This window comes from Mustela putorius, unplaced genomic scaffold, assembly GCF_011764305.1.
Source record: "Mustela putorius furo isolate JIRA1106 unplaced genomic scaffold, ASM1176430v1.1 tig00003909_pilon_pilon_pilon, whole genome shotgun sequence".
Classification (NCBI taxonomy): Eukaryota; Metazoa; Chordata; class Mammalia; order Carnivora; family Mustelidae; genus Mustela; species Mustela putorius.
In genome coordinates, this window is record NW_025422057.1 from 32584559 (window position 1) to 32603862 (window position 19304).

General features: G+C 40.3%; 1 protein-coding gene across 3 annotated transcripts in view; it reads right to left on the reverse strand.

The window, feature by feature from the left end:
• The window catches only part of TBC1D12 (TBC1 domain family member 12), a 107141-nt gene extending 89169 nt beyond the window's left edge, over window positions 1–17972 (reverse strand). For 2 of the 3 annotated variants that reach the window (XM_045068966.1, XM_045068967.1), the window contains exon 1: window positions 16878–17972. In XM_045068966.1, the coding sequence (XP_044924901.1) occupies window positions 16878–17818 (941 nt within the window). In that variant the 5' untranslated portion in view covers window positions 17819–17972. The remainder of the gene's footprint in view (window positions 1–16877) is intronic. The other variant, XM_045068965.1, reaches the window with a different exon arrangement.
• Window positions 17973–19304: the final 1332 nt, after the last annotated feature.

Here is a 19304-nt window from a genome sequence, read left to right on the forward strand (position 1 = left end):
ATGAATAAACATTTCTCCAAAAAGGATAAACAAATATCTAACAAGCACACGAAAAGATATTCAACATCATTAGACATTAGGTAAACTCAAATTAAGACCACAGTGAGCTACTCCATACCCACTAGGATAACTATAAGTAGGGGGGATAAAAAGGGAAAAACTAGAGGTGTTGAAGTGGATGTACAAAAAGTATAATCTTTGTACACTGCTGGGGGGAATGTAAAATGGTGCAAGTACTGTGGAAAATAACTGGTGGTTCCTTAAGAAGTTAAACATTATCATATGATCTAATAATACCACTCCTAGACATAACACCCAAAATAACTTGAGGAGCATTAAAAAAAAAAACCAAACTTGTACACAAACATTCATAGCAGTATTCATAAAATCCAAAAGGTGAAAACAACACAAATAAATGCCTGTCAATGGATAAGTGGATTAAAAAATGTGCTATATTCACACAATGGAATACTATTTAGCCATCAAAAGCAGAACAATACTGGTATATGCCACGACATGGATGAACCTTGAAAACATCATGCCAAGTGAAAGAAGACACAAAAGTCCATGTATTGTATGATTTCATTTACACAAAATATCCAGACTATGCAAACCCTCCGAAACAGGACACAGATAGTGATTGTCAGGGTCTTGGAGGGAGAGTGGAGTGCAATGACTGCTAATGGGAATGGAGGTTCCTTTTGGAGTAATGAAATGTCTTGGAACTAGACAGTGGTGATGACTATTAACACAAAGAATGCAGTAAATGTCACTAACGGTAAATTTTATATGTATTTTAACATAATAAAAAATGTTAACAGGTTTCTAAAAGTGAACTTCCAATTATCAATTTTTAAAAATATAGTCACCGGTTTAAGACTAGACCTACATCTTTATGTAGTAATAAGTCTGCCAAACCCAAAACCATATCTAAACCACACATCTTTGTGAAGATAATTCACTTTTTTTTTTCCTGGCAGTGTTTGGAACTAAATATATTACACAGAAAAGTAAATCCCACTGGTTAAGGCTTTTAAAACAATATACAAAAATGACTTTAGGGACGCCTGGGTGGCTCAGTTGGTTGAGCAGCTGCCTTCAGCTCAGGTCATGATCCCAGCGTCCTGGGATCGAGTCCCACATCAGGCTCCTTGCTCGGCAAGGAGCCTGTTTCTCCCTCTGCCTCTGCCTGCCATTCTGTCTGCCTGTGCTCACTTGCTCTCCCCCCACCCTGATAAATAAATAAAATCTTAAAAAAAAAATGACTTTATATCAGAAGCTGTTTATTCTATATGAGCAGTGTTTTTAAGTGTTATCAAATCTAAAATGAAGGCTAATATTTAGCCTTCACTTTGGTGATGGCAAATAAGTGTTATTTAGTATAGATTTGTAAGAATGAGTAAGGATGTACAAAATGACAAAAGATGAATGTGTTTGCTATTAATAAAGGATCAAAAATATAATACGGAGTATAAGAAAAAGCCAGATACATCTACTTCTACTGAAATTGAAAATAATTTGTTTGCTAATCAGGTAAGCTGAAGAAGGGGCACCTATGGAGCCTCCTTAAGTCTCTCTCTCCCTGTCCCTCTGCCCTCCCCTCCAAGTGCACATGCACACATCCTCTCTCCCTCTCTCGCTCAAAAAAGAAAAGAAAAGTTAAAGAAAACTACTTATTTTCCAAGCGGAAAAAGCATAAAGGATATTTCAAAACTTACATCATTAAGGCAACATTTACTATACAGAGTTCAACATTTCTTTTACATTATAACACTGCCAGTTACAGATGCTATATTATAGATTCTCCTATTAGCTATACGAAAGTTAGTCCTTTAGGAGTGCCTGGGTAGTGCAGTCTGTCAAGTTACTGACTCTTGAAGGTTTTGGCTCGTGATCTCAGGGTGATGAGATCTAGCCCTGTGTTGGACTCAGTGCTGAGCTTGGAGTCTGCATGGGATTCTTTTTCCTTCTCCCTCTGCCCCTTCTGCTTGCATGCTCATGTGCATGCACTCTTTCTCTAAATAAATACATCTTAAAAAAAAAAAAAAGTCCTTTAAACATGGACTGATTTTGCAAACACAGTGGTAAGTAAGAAGAGTTTTAAGCTCCACCAAAATTAAACTAATATAGCCAGATCTACCCAAGATGACCAAATTTAAGGGTGGCAGACACCAAGTCTCTGACCTTATTTAATCCTTTAAAAGAATATGAAGGTGAAATCATTTATGCCCGTTTGTACAAACCACAGCTATTTATATATTATGTCTAACTACTTGCCTGGGGATAAATCTATTATACCTAAGATATTATTTAAAGTACTTATTATAGTTAATGTACAACTAAACTTGTTTAGTTGGCTTCCCAATGTGTTTCAGCTTTGATCTCCTCCAACATTCAGTTTTTTAGTCCTTACACTGGCCCAAAGGATTTCTCTTCTACAGAAACATCTCCCCAAAGACAGGTACCAAAATACTTTGAGAAATGATACTATTAAAGTAAAAAGTGGAGAGCCTCCCAAAGTGACCATTTCAAAGGTTCCAGACATTTAGCTATATTACATTCTTGTACCTTTTTAAAGCTGTAACCCAATAAATCTTTGTTTTCCTATTACATATAAGGACCTACGCCTCTATGCAGAGACAAAATAGACATGTTCTTTATCTCCAGGGAGTTTGGAAGTCTCGATACTTTGTCTTTACCTCAAACAATCCCTGAAATGGCTGAGAGTATACTGCCAGCATCCACTTTTATGAAGCAATGTACAGAACATGTGCATTGAATGTAAAGACTTGATTGTACAATAACTTAACACTCTAAGGGTTTACCCAGAGGTTGTTTTCTTTCTGATTCATGAGAGCAAAACAACCAGCCTAACAGCTATTCTGGCTCTTCCCGCCCCACCCCCCTACCCCCCTGGCCCATCAAATTCCTTACAAGAACATGGTAGACATAATTTTTCACATGACTCTCCATTTTCACGTCATCCCACTTCCCTCAAAACAAAAATCAGATTCAAGGTTTTCTTCCACCAAAGCTTCACAAAAAGACATCTAGTATAAGCATAAATCACTCAATTTGTTAGGGATGCCTTCTAACAAGGATTGAATTTAATGTTACTTACATCAACTACCAGATATCATACTTTAATAAAGAGACTGACAAGCACGTATAAACTACCACAGTGCATCCAAACCCTGGTTTCACAAGTTCCAAATCAATCTGCCACAAGAGTCATTATTCTGAAATACAATTCTGCGGGGTGCCTGGGTGGCTCAGTCAGTTAGGCATCAGACCCTTGATCTAAGCTCAAGTCTTGATCTCGGGGTCATGAGCTCATGTCCCACATTGGGCTTCATTCTGGGTGTGAAGCCTACCTAAATTTTAAGAAATAACTAAATAAAAGCAATTCTGAGCATGCTTCCCTTGTTTTCAGAGCCCATCTGGGGAACCTGGGTGGGGGGGCTCGATCAGTTAAGTGTCTGCCTTTAGCTCAGGTCATGATCCCAGATTCCTGGGATCCAGCCCAGCCTGAGGTTCAGGGAGTCAGCTTCCCCGCCCCCTCACCCCCTGGCTTGTGCTCACTCTAATAAGTCGTATCTTTAAAGAAAAAAAAAAAAAAAACCATCAAACGTCCTGGATGGAATCAGTTTAAAATTGCTTAGTTCTGTCAAGCAAACTCCTTCACAATTTAACTTCAACATTTTTGACACCCTGCCTCACCCAAGGTCAGTTATTCTGCAGTCCCAAGTGCTGTGCTATTTTCATGCATATTTTCTGCACATACTATTGTATGCCTATATGGTCTTCAGTCAGCCTCACTGCAGAGCATGGAGCACAATGCCAGGTTCAATCCCAGGAACTGAGCATAAGGCCGATGGTTAACCAGTGAGCCACCAGGTACTCTGGTCAGTGAGCCTCATTTCTATCCCAACTGTTCTCATTGGTAAAATCTTTTATAGCACTAATCAAGTAATATAGTATAAATACTGATTCATGTGACTCCCCCATCCAAAGTTTAATGCTATTTAATTTTCTTACTGTTTAATAATATTTAATTTCCTTAGTTCCTCATATACATAATAGGGCTCAAAAGCATTTGTCGAATAAAGAGATGGTAAAGAAAATTGCAAACTAACTCAATAAGAGTGTGCTAGGTCAGAAGGCCCAAAACCAAAAAGAGGCTCAGAAGCAATCTTTAAATTTCTGAAGCGTGATTATGTTAAAAAAAAAACAAACACCTAACTTATTCTTTGTGGCTCTAAAGGGCAAATTAGGACCAGAAACATTACAAAGAGATACACTGTTTTCCACATAAAGAAACTTCTAACAATTATTTCCTCAATAGGCTGCCTTGAGGAAATTGACCTCTCTGTTAGAAAAAGAACTCAAGCAGAGGCTAAACAATATCCATCAGGTGCCCAAACTCTCTAAGAATAAAGAGGCAAACACACTTAGCTCTATGGTGGTGCTGGTTGTTACTGGTTTGTTTTGTTGACCTTTTGCTCAGGCCTGAGCTAGAAGTACTTCTTGAACTGATGGCATGCACGATAGAACTTATCTTGCAGTAGCATATTTGAAATCCCTCTAGTGATCAAGGTGTTGTGATATTTCCATTAAATAGACAACTAAATCAAAAGATTGTATTTTGGTGGTCTCTTAGAACAAAACAATCTTATCTCCTCATTAAATATACAGTTATTATTTTATTTGGGAAAATATAATAGTGGTTATCTTCTAAAATTGTTCTCAGTGTTGTTGTTTTTTTTTTTTTAAGATTTTATTTATTTGACAGAGAGAGAGAGATCACAAGTAGGCAGAGAGGCGGGCAGAGAGAGAGGGGGAAGCAGGCTCCCTGCTGAGCAGAGAGCAAGATGCAGGCTCCATCCCAGAACCCTGAGATCATGACCAGAGCTGAAGGCAGAGGCTTAACCCACTGAGCCACCCAGGTGCCCCCAATTCTCAGTTATTTGTATGCCCCATTTTGAAACTTAATTTCTGTCCTAGGTATTCTTAACAGTATTAATGCATTTCTGGGAGTATATCACAAAGATGGCCATTATTCTCTGGTTATATGTTCAATTATTGTATTGGTTACCTTTATATTATTTATCAAAAATATTATTAGTCGGGGTGCCTGGATGGCTCGGTGGGTTAAACCTCTGCCTTCGGCTCAGGTCATGATCCCAGGGTCCTGGGATAGAGCCCCATATTGGGGCTCTCTGCTCAGCAGGGAGCCTGCTTCCTCCTCTCTCTCTGCCTACTTGTAATCTCTGCCTGTCAAACAAATAAATAAAATCTTAAAAAAAAAAGTTATTAGTCTTTGATAACAAATTTTGTTTCCCAACACCCAGTTCTGAATCACAACAAATCTATCTTCCAAACAACACCCAGGATTTCAATCTCTTCAATCCTAGGTAGTACCATGAGGTTAAAAAGTCAGTCCAACAGGGTTGTCAAGAGCCATGTAAGAAAAAAAAAAAAAAAGGCATTACATTTTACCACTTACGTTTTAAAAACCTACATTTTATCACTCTTAAGTTGAGACCTTTCACTGACTTAAAATTTCATTAGTTTATTTCAGAACTTAAATTTAAAACTACACAACATATCTTCCTGGTAATGAGCAATTAATTTTCTCCTTACGGGTGAGAGGGATTTTAATTGTTTGCTAGGTTCACCATGGTGCTTATAAAAAACTTTCCTTTTAATACTGAATCTCAAGGAAGAACACACTGCATAAAACACTCCTTTTTAATATCTGTATCTATCATACTAGCACCTAAATTTTTAGATCCTAAATTAAACCATATATATAGAGGTTACTTTACATTATACATTACATCATATATACACCATAAATATTAACCTACTGTATATTATATATATTACAGGATACATATATATACATGCACACACATACATACATATATACACACACATACATATCTGTCATTAAAAAATATTTCTGCTGTACAATATGACTTCTGAAGAGGCCATGAGAGGCTGGGGACATTAGGGAAGTTAAGAGGGAGGCATAGCAGACATATTTAAGGAGGCAGCAAGTTGCCAGAAACCTCTACAAGGGTACTGAGGGCAGAAAAATAAATATGCAGATAATCTGTACTTAATCTGTACTTATTATCTATAGCAATACTCTGAAGCCTAGAGCCAAAGTACAGAGCTAACTTCCAACTAACATGTATTCTCCTCAGCAATTTTTCTCTGTAGAAATGTCTTCAAACTCATTCTCTTAACAGCTTTTCCTGTCTGTAACTGTAACTTCACACTCTCTAAATTTAACTTTTTCCTTACCACCTAACTGGAATAGTATGGAAACAACTACTATCCTTAGTAGTTTTATATTTCCTGTCTTGCTTTTCCAAAAGCAAATAATAAGAGCATTTTCTAAAGACAAGGAAATGGACCCTCCCCTCAAGCCTCTAGCCCTGCTCATACCATGATTTTAGCCCATTGAGACATGTATTGTTAGACTTCTGACCTACAGAGCTATCAGATAATAAATTTCTATTTTTTAAGCCAAAAAAAGATGAGCATTTTCTGTTCTTCTTATAAAAAAATTTTAAATTTATAGTCTCTGAATACCTTTTTCTTAGAGCAATAAAAGTATTTCCCCTACTTGACTAGAAGAGGACTACAGTCTAGATGAAAACCAGATTTGGAAACTGTAAATAATTCCCAATGTATGATGGGTAGTTATACATTACGGTATTTGGGAAAATACGAGAAAATAGCACATAATTTGATTTCAAAACTATCATGTTCAGTTCCAAACTCAGAATGTTTTAATCTCTGTGGGGTTAGAAACAGGCAGATGGAAATATTTTCTAGCCAATAATATATCCCAAAATAAAATTCAAATTAAAAAGAAAGTGAAAAGCCAAATTCAAGGGTAAATTTAAACACATTACTAAGTTCACTCTCAAACTAGCTCTAACTAGGAGCATAACTTGTAGCTTGGTTTCCTAAGGTAAACTTCTCTTAATTGCAGGAAAGAGCCTGCAGAAAACCCAGACAGTCACATGAGTTTCCCTTTCTTCTTTTGGCCACAGAAATAAGAAGTCCAAGAAAGGCTGAAGCAGCAAATTCTACAGGGGAATAAGCCATGTGAAATCTGCAGGATTTTTTCTTAAAGGCACGGAAAAGAGTTACAACTAGCAGGAGAAGGAAGCAAAATTAACACCTTCTTTGATAAGCTATAAATATGGACAGTTACGTCTCCATGTTAAAGAGATCTGAGTAAGATTTTGAAAGTTAAAACTTTTCACAGAACAGGCAAGCATGGCTATCTACACAGCATAAAATGAAAGTAAAAGACCCTTCCCACCAGGCACCTGGGTGGCTCAGTGGGTTAAAGCCTCTGCCTTCAGTTTGGGTCATGATCCCAGGGTCCTGGGATCGAGCCCGGAATCGAGCCCCAAGTCGGGCTCTCTGCTCCCGGAGAGCCTGCTTGCTCCTCCTCTCTCTCCGCCTGCCTCTCTGCCTACTTGTGATCTCTGCAAATAAATTAAAAAAAAAAAAAAGACCCTTCCCACTAAAAAAAAGGAAGCTACGATTTAATCAGGCAGAGATAACTTCTCAATCTAGTTAAAGTTAGCAAAATACTTACACATTTGTATTTACCCCTGATCTTTACCATACCTGTACTTATACTCACCAGTTACAGGACTTACTTATAACCCAACTTTATTTTATTTTATTAACATATAATGTATTATTTGCTTCAGGGGTACTGGTCTGTGAGTCATCAGTCTTATACAATTCACAGCACTTAACATAGCACATACCCTCCCCAACAACCCTCAGTTTGTTTCCTGAGATTAAGAGTCTCTTATGGTTTGTCTCCCTCCCAAGTCCCATCTTGTTTCATTTTTTCCCCCTCCCTACCCGCCAGGACCTCCTGCCCTGCTTCTCAAATTCCTTACATCAGAGAGATCAGATGATAATTGATATGACCCAATTTTAAATCAATAAGGTAATATGAGTTGTAAATGCATGTTGTACCTTCTTCCAGTTATTATCTGAGGAAACCTATCAACAATAATTTCAGTAATTACAGTCCAAGAACCACCTGCATCAGAATCACTAGGGAGTCCCTGTTAAATAAATACTTGGTTTCCTGCTGGGCCCCACCCAAGATCTAGTGAATCAAAAACTGAGTGGGGGAGCTCAAGAAATCCCCATTCTTGACAATCTCCTCCCTCCAGGTAATTTTAAACACTAAAGTTTAAGAATTATTGTAGTAGGAACCAAGGATCTTATCAATCAGAACTACCTGGGGACAACTCAGGGTTGATAGCAGAGTTCCTAGGAAAATAATCTGCCTCAAAAAGGACTGACTTTTCCCTTCCCAATATGCTTGGAGATGGGTAACAGATGTGTCACCTCAAAATCTCCAAATGTTTCCACTCTTCCCAAAGCTTTCCCACAACAACATACTAACTTTGAAATGTATGAGTGAGCCAAGTTAAACATTTCATGAACTTAAACTAAAAATCTGGCTTTGCCATTCTGTAAAGTTCCTTAAAACAATAAAAGATACAAATATTTTAATCCATCTCAACATTCCCCCCTTTCTCAGATTTGCTTTTTAGTCAAAGTTTAAAGACTTCTGGAAATTTTAGATCATAATTTTACAGTCGATTTTAATTCCCATACAATCCCAAACACCAATTGTGTTTAAAAGTCTACTACACAAATTGTGAAATGTTTCTTCAGGTAGTATACAAAAAAATCCATTCATCTCTTCCTTTCTTTAAACCAATGGATGTCAGTGATGAAACTGGGGAAGGGACTACAGCTGTCATACTGAAGTCTGAATAAGAACATCTGAACCTTCGCTGTATGTCAAATAAGAAAGGCAACACACTTAGACCATTATCTCATGGATGGTCTCATGAGGTGGGTATCACCATTATCCTTACTTTATGGATGAGCTGCCCAAGAACTAGATGGGTCAAGTAACTTGTGCAGAATTATACAGCAAGATAAGCTAATTCAAACCAAAGCAGTCTAACTCCAGGGCCGGCACTTTTAACACCAAACTATCCTGTATTTTGAATATGCCATCTGCCAAAAGCAAGTCCCCTGAATCTAACAAGGTAGGAGTTGTGGATTCTGGAGAATCTCATTTTTTAAAATGTGCTTTTAGGTGATTGTGAAGTATAATGAAAGCTTGGAATTACTGTACTAGGCTATTAGTTCACCAAAGTGGAACACTGGCAACCTCTGAGATAGAACTCATGGTCCGGAAGTTAAGGTCTCAAATTCCACTACACTGATTAACTAGGATTTACTTATCTTATTTTCTCTCCTACTCCAAAGAAATTAAAAGGAAAAAAATCCAGAATTTTCTAATTAGAGCTGCTGGTCTATACTATCCATATGAAAGAAACTAAACAAAGATTATTGATGTTCAGCATTATTCTGGGGCAGAGTTAGACCTTTACTAAAGGAAATATGCAATGTAGAATTTATTTTTTCCATGAATGCATTTTATTTGTACATTTTATTTATTTGAACTACATCCCTAGAAAAAGAATCCCAGGATTTTCCCTCCTATGTTATTTCGACTTTCTTCCTCATGGTCCCTGATGCGAGCTGAGGTTGTCAGTACAGTGAAACCAAACTGGGAGAACTGGAGCCCATGATTCTGCCATTTTTCTAGATCTTTGAGTTGTACATCAAATCTGGGGCTGATTATTCCTCACTTGTTTAACCTGCCCATGAGGTTCACAACAATTTTCCCTGCTTTGTGATCATCAATGATTTCAAATTTGACTGTCAGGGGGCACCTGGATGGCTCAGTGGGTTAAAGCCTCTGCCTTCCGCTCAAGTCATGATCCCAGGGTTCTGGGAATGAGGCCCGCATTGGGCTTTCTGATCGGCAGAGAGCCTGCTTCCCTTCCTCTCTCTCTGCCTATCTCTCTGCCTACTTGTGATCTCTGTCAAATAAATAAATAAATAATCTCTTAAAAAATTTTTTTTTACTCTCAGTATAACGATGCTGCATCAACACAGTTAGAAACTGGATGACGACTTGGAGCATGGCCTGTAAGAACCTGGCATCTGCCTCTCTTTTCAGCATTGTTAACACTCTCGAGAGCATCTGCCAGGACATTCACATGCACCATTATGGTGACACGGAAAGATGGTGGAAAGAGCTGCAGGGCAGAATTTAGAGTTGGAGATATTTCAACTTTCTCATTTTACAGATGCAACAAACATCCTGTTTTTTAAAGCACCATCTTTAACTCAGTTCACATTTGCAATATTTAGCTGGTAAAATTTTGAGGCCTATAAAAGTATTGCAAGAAAATCATATAATATCACAGTATATTGGAGCTGGAAGGGACTCTGAATCTCCTAATTTCACAGATGAGGAAACTAACTAAATTTAGTTAATTTGTCCAAGGTCACACAATTATTTAACAGCAGAATAAGCTTACCCAGGACAAAAACCAAATTTCTTATCTCTCAAGCCCACAGTATTTTTACTACACCAAAAATTAAGTTTTTGTTCATAAACTTTTCAGAATTTGTAGAAATTAGTATATAAGCTTCAAGTCCTAGGAATCAGATCTTTGCTCAAGTTCTGATTCTTTTACACATTCACTATCTGACCATAGGCAAATAATTGTAAAATAAAAATAAATCCCACCCTTAACAGGTCACAGGGAATATTTCCAGAATTAGAAAACACATACCAATATAACTTTGGAAAAATATGAAGTTATATAGAATTAAAATATGCTTTCATAATTTTTTCTAGAGGCAAACAGGTAAACAATGATTGTTAAATACTGTCCTGAACAGTGTGAACTGCAAAGCCTTGGAAATCAATGCCCTTGGTCCACCTGAAGAACAATTAATGACCATGTCTAACTTATTTCCAATGTTAATTAATACCAGCCTACTAGGTGATACCTAGCAAATCAGAGATTTCTCTGATTAACAACACTGCTGATTTTCCATAGGATATTAAATGATGAATAAAGTGATACTTAAAGTTCCTTCTACTTTAAACATTTTTTATTGTACAGTAAAACACAACTGCTCCCCAAATAAAAATCTTTTAGTCAATATCGCTATGCTGAATAAAGTGTGAAGTTTAATTAATAGCAATGTACAAATGCTGGTTTCTCAGTTGTTGAAAATGTACCACAGTAATGTGATATTAACAATAGGGGAACTGGGTGAGGAGTATACCAGAACTCTCTATCTTTGCAACTTTTCTGTAAATCTGAAACTATCTTAAAATAAAAAGTACTTTAAAAATAGAGTAAATCTCTATGCCTATTTTTTTTTAAGATTTTATTTATTTGACAGACAGAGATCACAAGTAGGCAGAGAAGAAGGCAGATAGAGAGGAAGGGAAGCAGGCCCCTTGCTGAGCAGAGGGACTCGATGTGGGACTCGATCCCAGGACCCTGAGATCATGACCTGAGCGGAAGGCAGTGGCCTAACCCACTGAGCCACCCAGGCGCCCTCTATGCCCATTTTTAATGGTTCAAAAAATTTCTACCAAATGAGTAACTCCAAGTTAATACTGGAGTAAGAGTCTGCTTTGTTACTGCTCTGTTAATGTCTGACTCTTGATTTCAGCTCAGGTCATGATCTCAGGATTGTGAGACCGAGGCCCATGTCAACATGCTTTGCGCTGCTCCTGGCACCTATTTAAGATTCTCTTTCCTTCTCCCTTAGCCCCTCCCCTCCATTATATTAAAATTATCTTAGTTTCAGAAAAATTGGGAGTTTTCCAATATTTTCTACCTGACTTATATTTAGATTATTACATTTCTAACCAATCACCCTAAAACCACAAATTTCTACGTAATGTCCTTGAACCAGAGCTGTATTTCCAGTAATTTAGTGCCTTAAGAAAGCACTCAATGGTGGGGTGGGGGGAATGGGGGTAGTGAATATCAGATACAGGGAACAAATAATACAAAAGGCTCTTGAGCCATAAGCTCCTTAATCTAATATAATGGGTAGCTTCACAACATTCTAAAATGTTAAAGGGTCTTGTGTCGCTTCGGCAGCACATATACTAAAATTTTAAAGGGTCTTACTTTTATTCTAGAGCAATGGATTATACATTATTTTCAGCTTTCCTAAAAATGTAATGTCAAATGTGTTTCACTAGTGACATAGAAAAGAATACTTCTACATTTTTTGTAATCTCTTGCAGTAACAAAAACTCAATATATATTTTTAATTTAATATTTAAATCAAGATATTCCTTCATTCCCCTTACAAATAATTATACTGTACCCCTGATTTGGGTAACTCTAAAAATCTTTTAAAACTTATCAGAAATGTGATATTTTGCCTCTTCTTTATTGAAATGCTGAAAAAGGAATTTTTTTGTGAAACAGGCTTTTATTTTAGTTGGTTGGGAGGAATGCATGCTGTACAACAAATAAGGGAGCCCGATCTGACAGAAGTCTCCGATAGTTCGGTCAGGTGAATTATGATCTTGCCAACCAGCACAAATCCTAGGTGGAAAAAGAAATGTGGTTGATTTTGTTGTTTCTGAGAACCTTAAATAAAGAAAAATTACATGGGACATCTGAGTGGCTCAGTTGGTTAAGTGTCTGACTCTCGATCTCAGCTCAGGCCTTGATCTTAGACCTTGATCTCAGGGTGGGGAGTTCAAGCCCCATGCTGGGTGTGGAGCCTTCTTAATAAAAACTTTTTAAAAAGGAAAAGAAATCACTAAACGAGCCTTTAGTCTTCCATGTTCAGTCTAACTTTAATATGTGTTCTGTGAAAATAATCTTTTACCTCCGCATTAAGTAAGTTTCAGAAGTCAATAATTACTGGAAAAGCTACATGGATCTGTATGTTTCATAATCTACAATGTCAATTCTCCTTTTTAAAAGTAAGGAAAAATCTTCAATACTTTCTTCTCTACCTGAGCTATGCCTTTTAAGGCCACCCAATTCTCATGATTCACATGAAGACTTTGTAAGAAAAAAATATCGGCACTACCTGGCAACAGATACTTGTGTGTTTCTAAATAACAGTAACTGTGCCAGTACAATCTGAACAAAACTCAAAAGTGTTAAACAGCTTTAAAAATATACCTATAAAAAATACCTATAAAAGGTGTACCTTATCTAAAAAATAAATCTTTCTAGATTGAAAAAAAATTAAGACATGAATTTGCTTGAAGGATCCATTTAAATAATTTAAATTTATTTTATTTTTGAAAGAGTAATAAACAGGGGTGCCTAGGTGGCTCAGTTGGGTTAAACAGCTGCCACTGGCTCAGGTTATGATCCTGGAGTCACATAATTGAATCCCACATCGGGCTCAGGGAGTGTGCTTCTCCCTCTGACCCTCCCCTGTCTTGTGCTCTCTTTCACTTTCTCTCTCTCAAATAAATAAATAAAATCTTAAAAAAGAAAGAAAGAAAGAGTAATAAACAGATCCTTAAAGAATGAAAGCTAGCCTGGAAACATAAGATATATATTTTTTTAAGTTTTCAACTCCTCCTTACTGCTAAGTGGGTGACAGTAGTAGATCCACCTAGCATTTTATTTTTTTTAAGACTTACTTATTTGAGAGACAGAGAGAGAGAAGGGGAGAAAGAGAGAGCAAGTGAGCATCCACAAGCAGTGGAGAGGCAGGGGGAGGGAGAGAATCTCAAGCAGACTCCCCAAAGAGCATGGAGCTGGATGCCGGACTGGATCTTACAACCCTGAGATCATGAGCAGAACCAAGAGTCCAAGCTCAAATAACTGAGCCATCCCAGGTGCTCCCTAACCTAACATTTTAAACATTTATGGACAGGAAAAGACCAAGGATCTGAGGGAATATTAGTTCTGGGGCTCCCATAGTCAAGTCACCGTTCATTCACAGAGGGATGCCCATGTGAAGCTGAGGCAAGGCCCCAACCAGGACTGAACAAGAGCTCACTTCATCTGAAAAAGAAGTAAAGTAGGAGATGGAGGGCAGTCCCATCCTGGACAAAACTCCTTTAGCTCCTACAGAACTTCTACCCTACTCAATGAAGCTTCTGTCAATGATGTGTCTCAACTGAAGATAACTTTGTAATAATAGATAAACCGTTGTAATATGTTCCCCTCTCTCTACTTAAGTTAAAACAAACATGAATCTATTCCTTAAAAGTATTTCTATTATAGATCTATAATAGTAAGATATATATAGTAAGAAAGAGAAGAAAGACAAAGAGAAGAAAGTAGAAAGAGAAGAAAGATGGAGGATAATCAGGTGGGAGAGAAAAAAGCCATGGGTGAATGCAAATTGTGATCAAATGTTAACTTGGTCTGAAAATCAGGAATCCTGGTTTCTAATTCCAGCTCTGCCATTAGCTACCTAAAATACCTTATGTAGACAGTGAACTTCCTCATTAAAAAATGAAGTGGCTGAAGGGAGGGATTGCTCCCAAGAACAAGAATATGTCCTAGAACAAGATATCCCCAAAGGGATCCCACATCTGGAGCTCCAGGCTTAAGAATGACAATTGTAGGGACACCTGGGGGGCTCAGTGGGTCAAAGCCTCTGCCTTTGGCTCAAGTCATGATCCCAGAGTCCTTGGATCAAGCCCCACATCAGACTCTCTGCTCAGCAGGGAGCCTGCTTACCTTCCTCTCTATCTCAGCCTGCCTCCCTGCCTACTTGTGATATCTATCAAATAAATAAATAAAATCTTTAAAAAAAAAAAAAAAAGAATGACAATTGTACACATGAAGGGAAAACAACAACAACAATGACAAAAAAAACTCACAGGTTGTCAAGACAAAGGAAATTTCTAATTATTCTACCCAGGGATGGGAGGCTTCTTCAAAATTACTCTGGGCACCTGGATGGCTCAGTCAGTAGATCTCTTGATCTCAGCTCAGGTCTTCAGCTCAGGGTCAGGAGCTCAAGCCCCGAGTTGACTTATTAACAAAAAATAAAATTACACAACCTAGAGAATGGTGAAGAGGAAGAATCTATGAAAGTTGCCAATCCAACACAAACTGAGCAAGGTTCTCAATATCACTGCTAGGTACTGTAGACTCAGAGACGAATATCATAGTCTCTGTCTTTAAGGTGTTCCAAAACCAAGTAGGGTTTCGGTTAAATGCTAAAAGAAAAATTGTGCCTCTTGACTGTGTCCCTTTCCAAGTATCTTATACAAAGAAGCAATTGACATCTAGAATCTTGACATTCAAATGTCGATTAAGAAAAATGAGGCTTAGAGAAATTAACTTCATGGTACCTGTTTTCTGACTTCAAATCCAGTGCTCTGATACACTTGCTTAATAGGGCTATATAAATGTCGCTACTTATATTAACTGAAATCCTATTTGTCTACAGATTAAAGAAAAAAAAATCAAAATTCCATCCTACTGTTAATATGAAAAACCTCTTATAATAGATTTGCCTTGTTATTGCTCATAATTTACAATGCATATATACCAATCTGTCTTCTAACTTAATACCTACTAGTCTGCACTCTACTGTGCAAATCATCTCTGTTCCCAAAGGGGGCACAGAGCAGGCATTCTGTGATTGAATTAGCGATCTCCAAAGCCCCTTCCAGGTCTAAAACTGCCTGACACCTGACATCAAAACATGACCAAAAAATACCCAAAGTTCACAAATGTATAAGCTTAGCTCACCTTGCAAACTTTTAAAATACTACCACTATAAGCTTTAAGTATATTTTTGTATATTTTTGCAACTATAGGCACAAATACAGATCTCACTACTATATATTTTGTCCTACAAGTAAGACAAAATTAGGATTTCCCGATCTTCACGTAAACAAGTTTATAAATCCACACAAGGGAAAATAAATGATAATAAAATAGAAAAAAATTACAATCAGAAAATAGTGTGTCTACAAAAATGCACACAGATTGTATAATCCTCTAAAACTGGAGCTGTAGAATTTGCTTCATTTCTATGAGGATCCCTGAAAAGGAAGCAAAAGCACAGGAGAACTCTGAAGGGGAGAGTTTACAAGTTGGGAAATTTGCTTAGAGATTAAAAGAAAAAAAGCGTATCAAGCAAGAAGAGTCCAGGAAAATTGGCATTTCATTAATGTACATTAGGATGAGTAATTTATCCCTATCAAACCCTATTCCGAAATCTGCAATGTCCAGCACCATTACTTAATTTCAAGAATAGCAGGTCAAAACAAATACAATGGCATCAAAAATTTTAAAGTTGCTGAAAAAAGCGTAGGCCTATTTGGCAGAAGTACAGAAAAGGGATTTTGGAGATAAAGCGCCATAGTAACTTGGCTTTAAGGGCCGGAATCAAATTCTAAACCCGAGACTGACTGCATTTTAATAAAAGCCACTGAAACAGTTAAACACTATGAAACACGATCAGTTCTAATTTCAAGAATTCCCAAGTCACTTGAATGGGTTTTAGACTCCACACAAATAGTCATGTCTGCAAAATGACTTCCCTTTCTCTTCCACAACCACACCCGGTACACACATTACCGCCGCGCCCACCCTCAACCCCACACACCACCCCTAATCCTCGTAGTAGGCTGTCTGCTTTTCCGCAGGAGGCAAAACTGCAGCGGTGGCATTAGCACACTGCCAGGACCTGAATACACGGAAACCAGGTGTGAAGCGCAGGTAGAGCCTCCAACCTACAGAGGAACAGAAAGATTCGCTCCCCAGAAAGTTGGCAACTTCTCTGACAGGCAACACAGTGCAGACCCAGTTCCTCTTCTCCCGGTGACAAATCAAAGCTAAGTACTGACGCCAGCAAAGAGCCCGGACGGAGGCGGTCTCCACGCCTCTCTAGGCCAACTCCCGGCCTCGACCTCCGCCCCGGCCCCGGCCCCGAGCCCGCCCCGAGCCCCGGCGCAACCTGCGCTGTACCTGGCGAAGAAGTCGGCGAAACCGCCGCTCCGTCGAGCCCGGGCCGAAGGCCCCGCGGCGCCCTGCTCCGCGGCGGGCGCGGGCACCGGCGGCCCGGCGGGGGGCAGGTGGTCGCGGCTCACCTCGAACGTGTTCCGAGAGTTCACGTGAACGTCCGAGACGCCGGGGCGCGGCTCTACGCCGGCGCCCCCGCTAGTCCTCTCGGCCGAGGCGGCGGCGGACGCGCCCTCGTCGGGACCCTCAGCGCCTGCTCCCGGCCGCTCCACGTCTTCACTGCTGCTGCCGCCGTCGCTGGCGCGGCCGCCCTCCGAGCCGCCGCCGGCGCCCTGCGGCTTGTCAGGGTCCGCCGCTGCAAGGCAGCAGCTCCGCAGCGGGTCTTCGAGCGGCGCGGCCCAGTCGGACGGGCTGTCCGCGCCGTCCGCGTCCTCGTCGCCAGGCCCCTCAAGGCGGAGACGGCGGTGGCGCGGATCCCGACCGCCCGCGCGGGCCAGCCCGCGAGCCTCCTCCAGGTCCCGACAGTCCTGGCCCGGCAGAAAGCCCGAGTCCCCGTTGGTCATGCCTCTATGCCGCGGCGTGCGGGCATCCGCCACTTCTGCGCCCAGGTGCTTGGAGCCCGAGTCCCGCGGGCAGGCGTCCGAGCGCGGAGCTGCCGGGGACGGGGGGGCGCGGGGCTGGCCAGCGGGGAGTGGACAGTAGCACAGCCCCGGCTCCAGCTGTCCCCCGGCCGCCGCGAGGTAGCGCCGAAGGAGCTGCTGAGGCGTCGTCTCCTCCTCTTCCTCCCCCTCCTCCTCCGCCGGCCGCTCCACAGCGCCGACGCCTCCGCCAAAGCCGCCGGTGGCCCGGATCATCTTCCCGTCCTGGCCCGCGGGCTCCGGCGCCGGCACCGGGAGCAACTTGGGGTTTCTTCCCGAGCAGGCTCCGGCATCGTCCGGACCCACCATCTAGGGCCGGGTGAGTGCCGCCCGAGGGGGCGACGGAAGAGCCCCTGGCACAGGCTCGGCCCCGGAATAACCCTAGGGGTTGGGGACGCGGCGGCTACCGCCGCAACGTTCCCAGACCCACCCCTCCCACCCCGGGCTTTGGGCAGTTGCGGGAGGGCGGGCACGCGCCGGAGCTCGCGCACGCGCAAACGCCGGCCCGGTCAAACCGCGACCTGGAGATTCCGTGAACCATAGAGATAGTAGCTAGAGAGGCCGCTCCCTGACACTCAGGCGGCCAATCTGGGATCCGCCATCTGGATGATGGAGGCTGGTTGGCTCACTCCGAGCGAGACAATACTTAACAGGCACCGGTTTGCCTCCCTGAGCAAAATTCACTTGACGTACTTAATTTATAGAAGTGGAATACAGGATATTAGATATACGTCCTTCCAGCGTCAATGGGTCACCAGTGGACTTTACGCTTTTTCATACATCTTCCATACTAACATTGCCATAATTCAGGGAGTCTTTGCTTCATGTCAACACCCTCCCTTCTCCACTTCATCTTCCACGATACTACCAAAGGAATCTTTCTTACCTAGACCCACGTTTCATAACATAATTTTTCTTAAAATTTTCCATTATCACTTAAGGAGGGAAAGGAAGTGGAATCAGACGGAGAGGGACTGTTGAAATAATTCCAGCACCCCATGATAATGGATTGAAATGGGGTGATAGTCACTGAGTGGAAATGAAAGGCATTTAAAGTAGAAATCACAAGACGTGATAACTGATTTAAGGAGCGATTGAAGAGGGAGGAACCAGCAATTACTACAAAACTCATGCGACTGAAACTAATGTGGTTTGAAGAAATGGGATTTGGATTAGAAAACAAACAAACAAACAAAAAAAAACCCTTGATTAATAGGGGAAATATATCCGGTAAAGTGAAAGACTGGGACTGTCCAGGATATAGTTAAGAGTTCTAAAATTTAGGTTAGGGCTTCTCTTTGGAGACTCGAATTGAAGAGTCATGAGCATATTGCAACAAAGTGAGTCATTAGTGACTTACCCTGGGAAGAAGGAATAAAGACGGAGGTGGGGCAGAGAATCAGAGGTGTTATTATTTCAAGATGGGCAAAGAAGTTGTACTGCAAAGGATTAAAGAGGAATTAGCTGTAGATAAAATGAAGGGGGAAATATTGGCCACTCATTCTAGAAGTATATCAATGAAAAGAGAGGAAAGAAATAGGAGAATGGGGTAGTAATGAGAGAAAGCCCATTGCCAAGCCTTTATATATTTTTTTCTTCTATATACAAGAAGGAATATAACCTATATATGAGTAACAGTAAAATATGTAAATAAAATGAGCACTTATGTACTCAGCACCCACTTTAAGAAACAAGTGTCTTTTATAATGAGCATATCTGAAGGCCTTAGAAAGGACTAAGTGGCAGAGGCACAGTTAGCAATATATTTATTGCCAAGATTTTTCAGAAGAAGAAA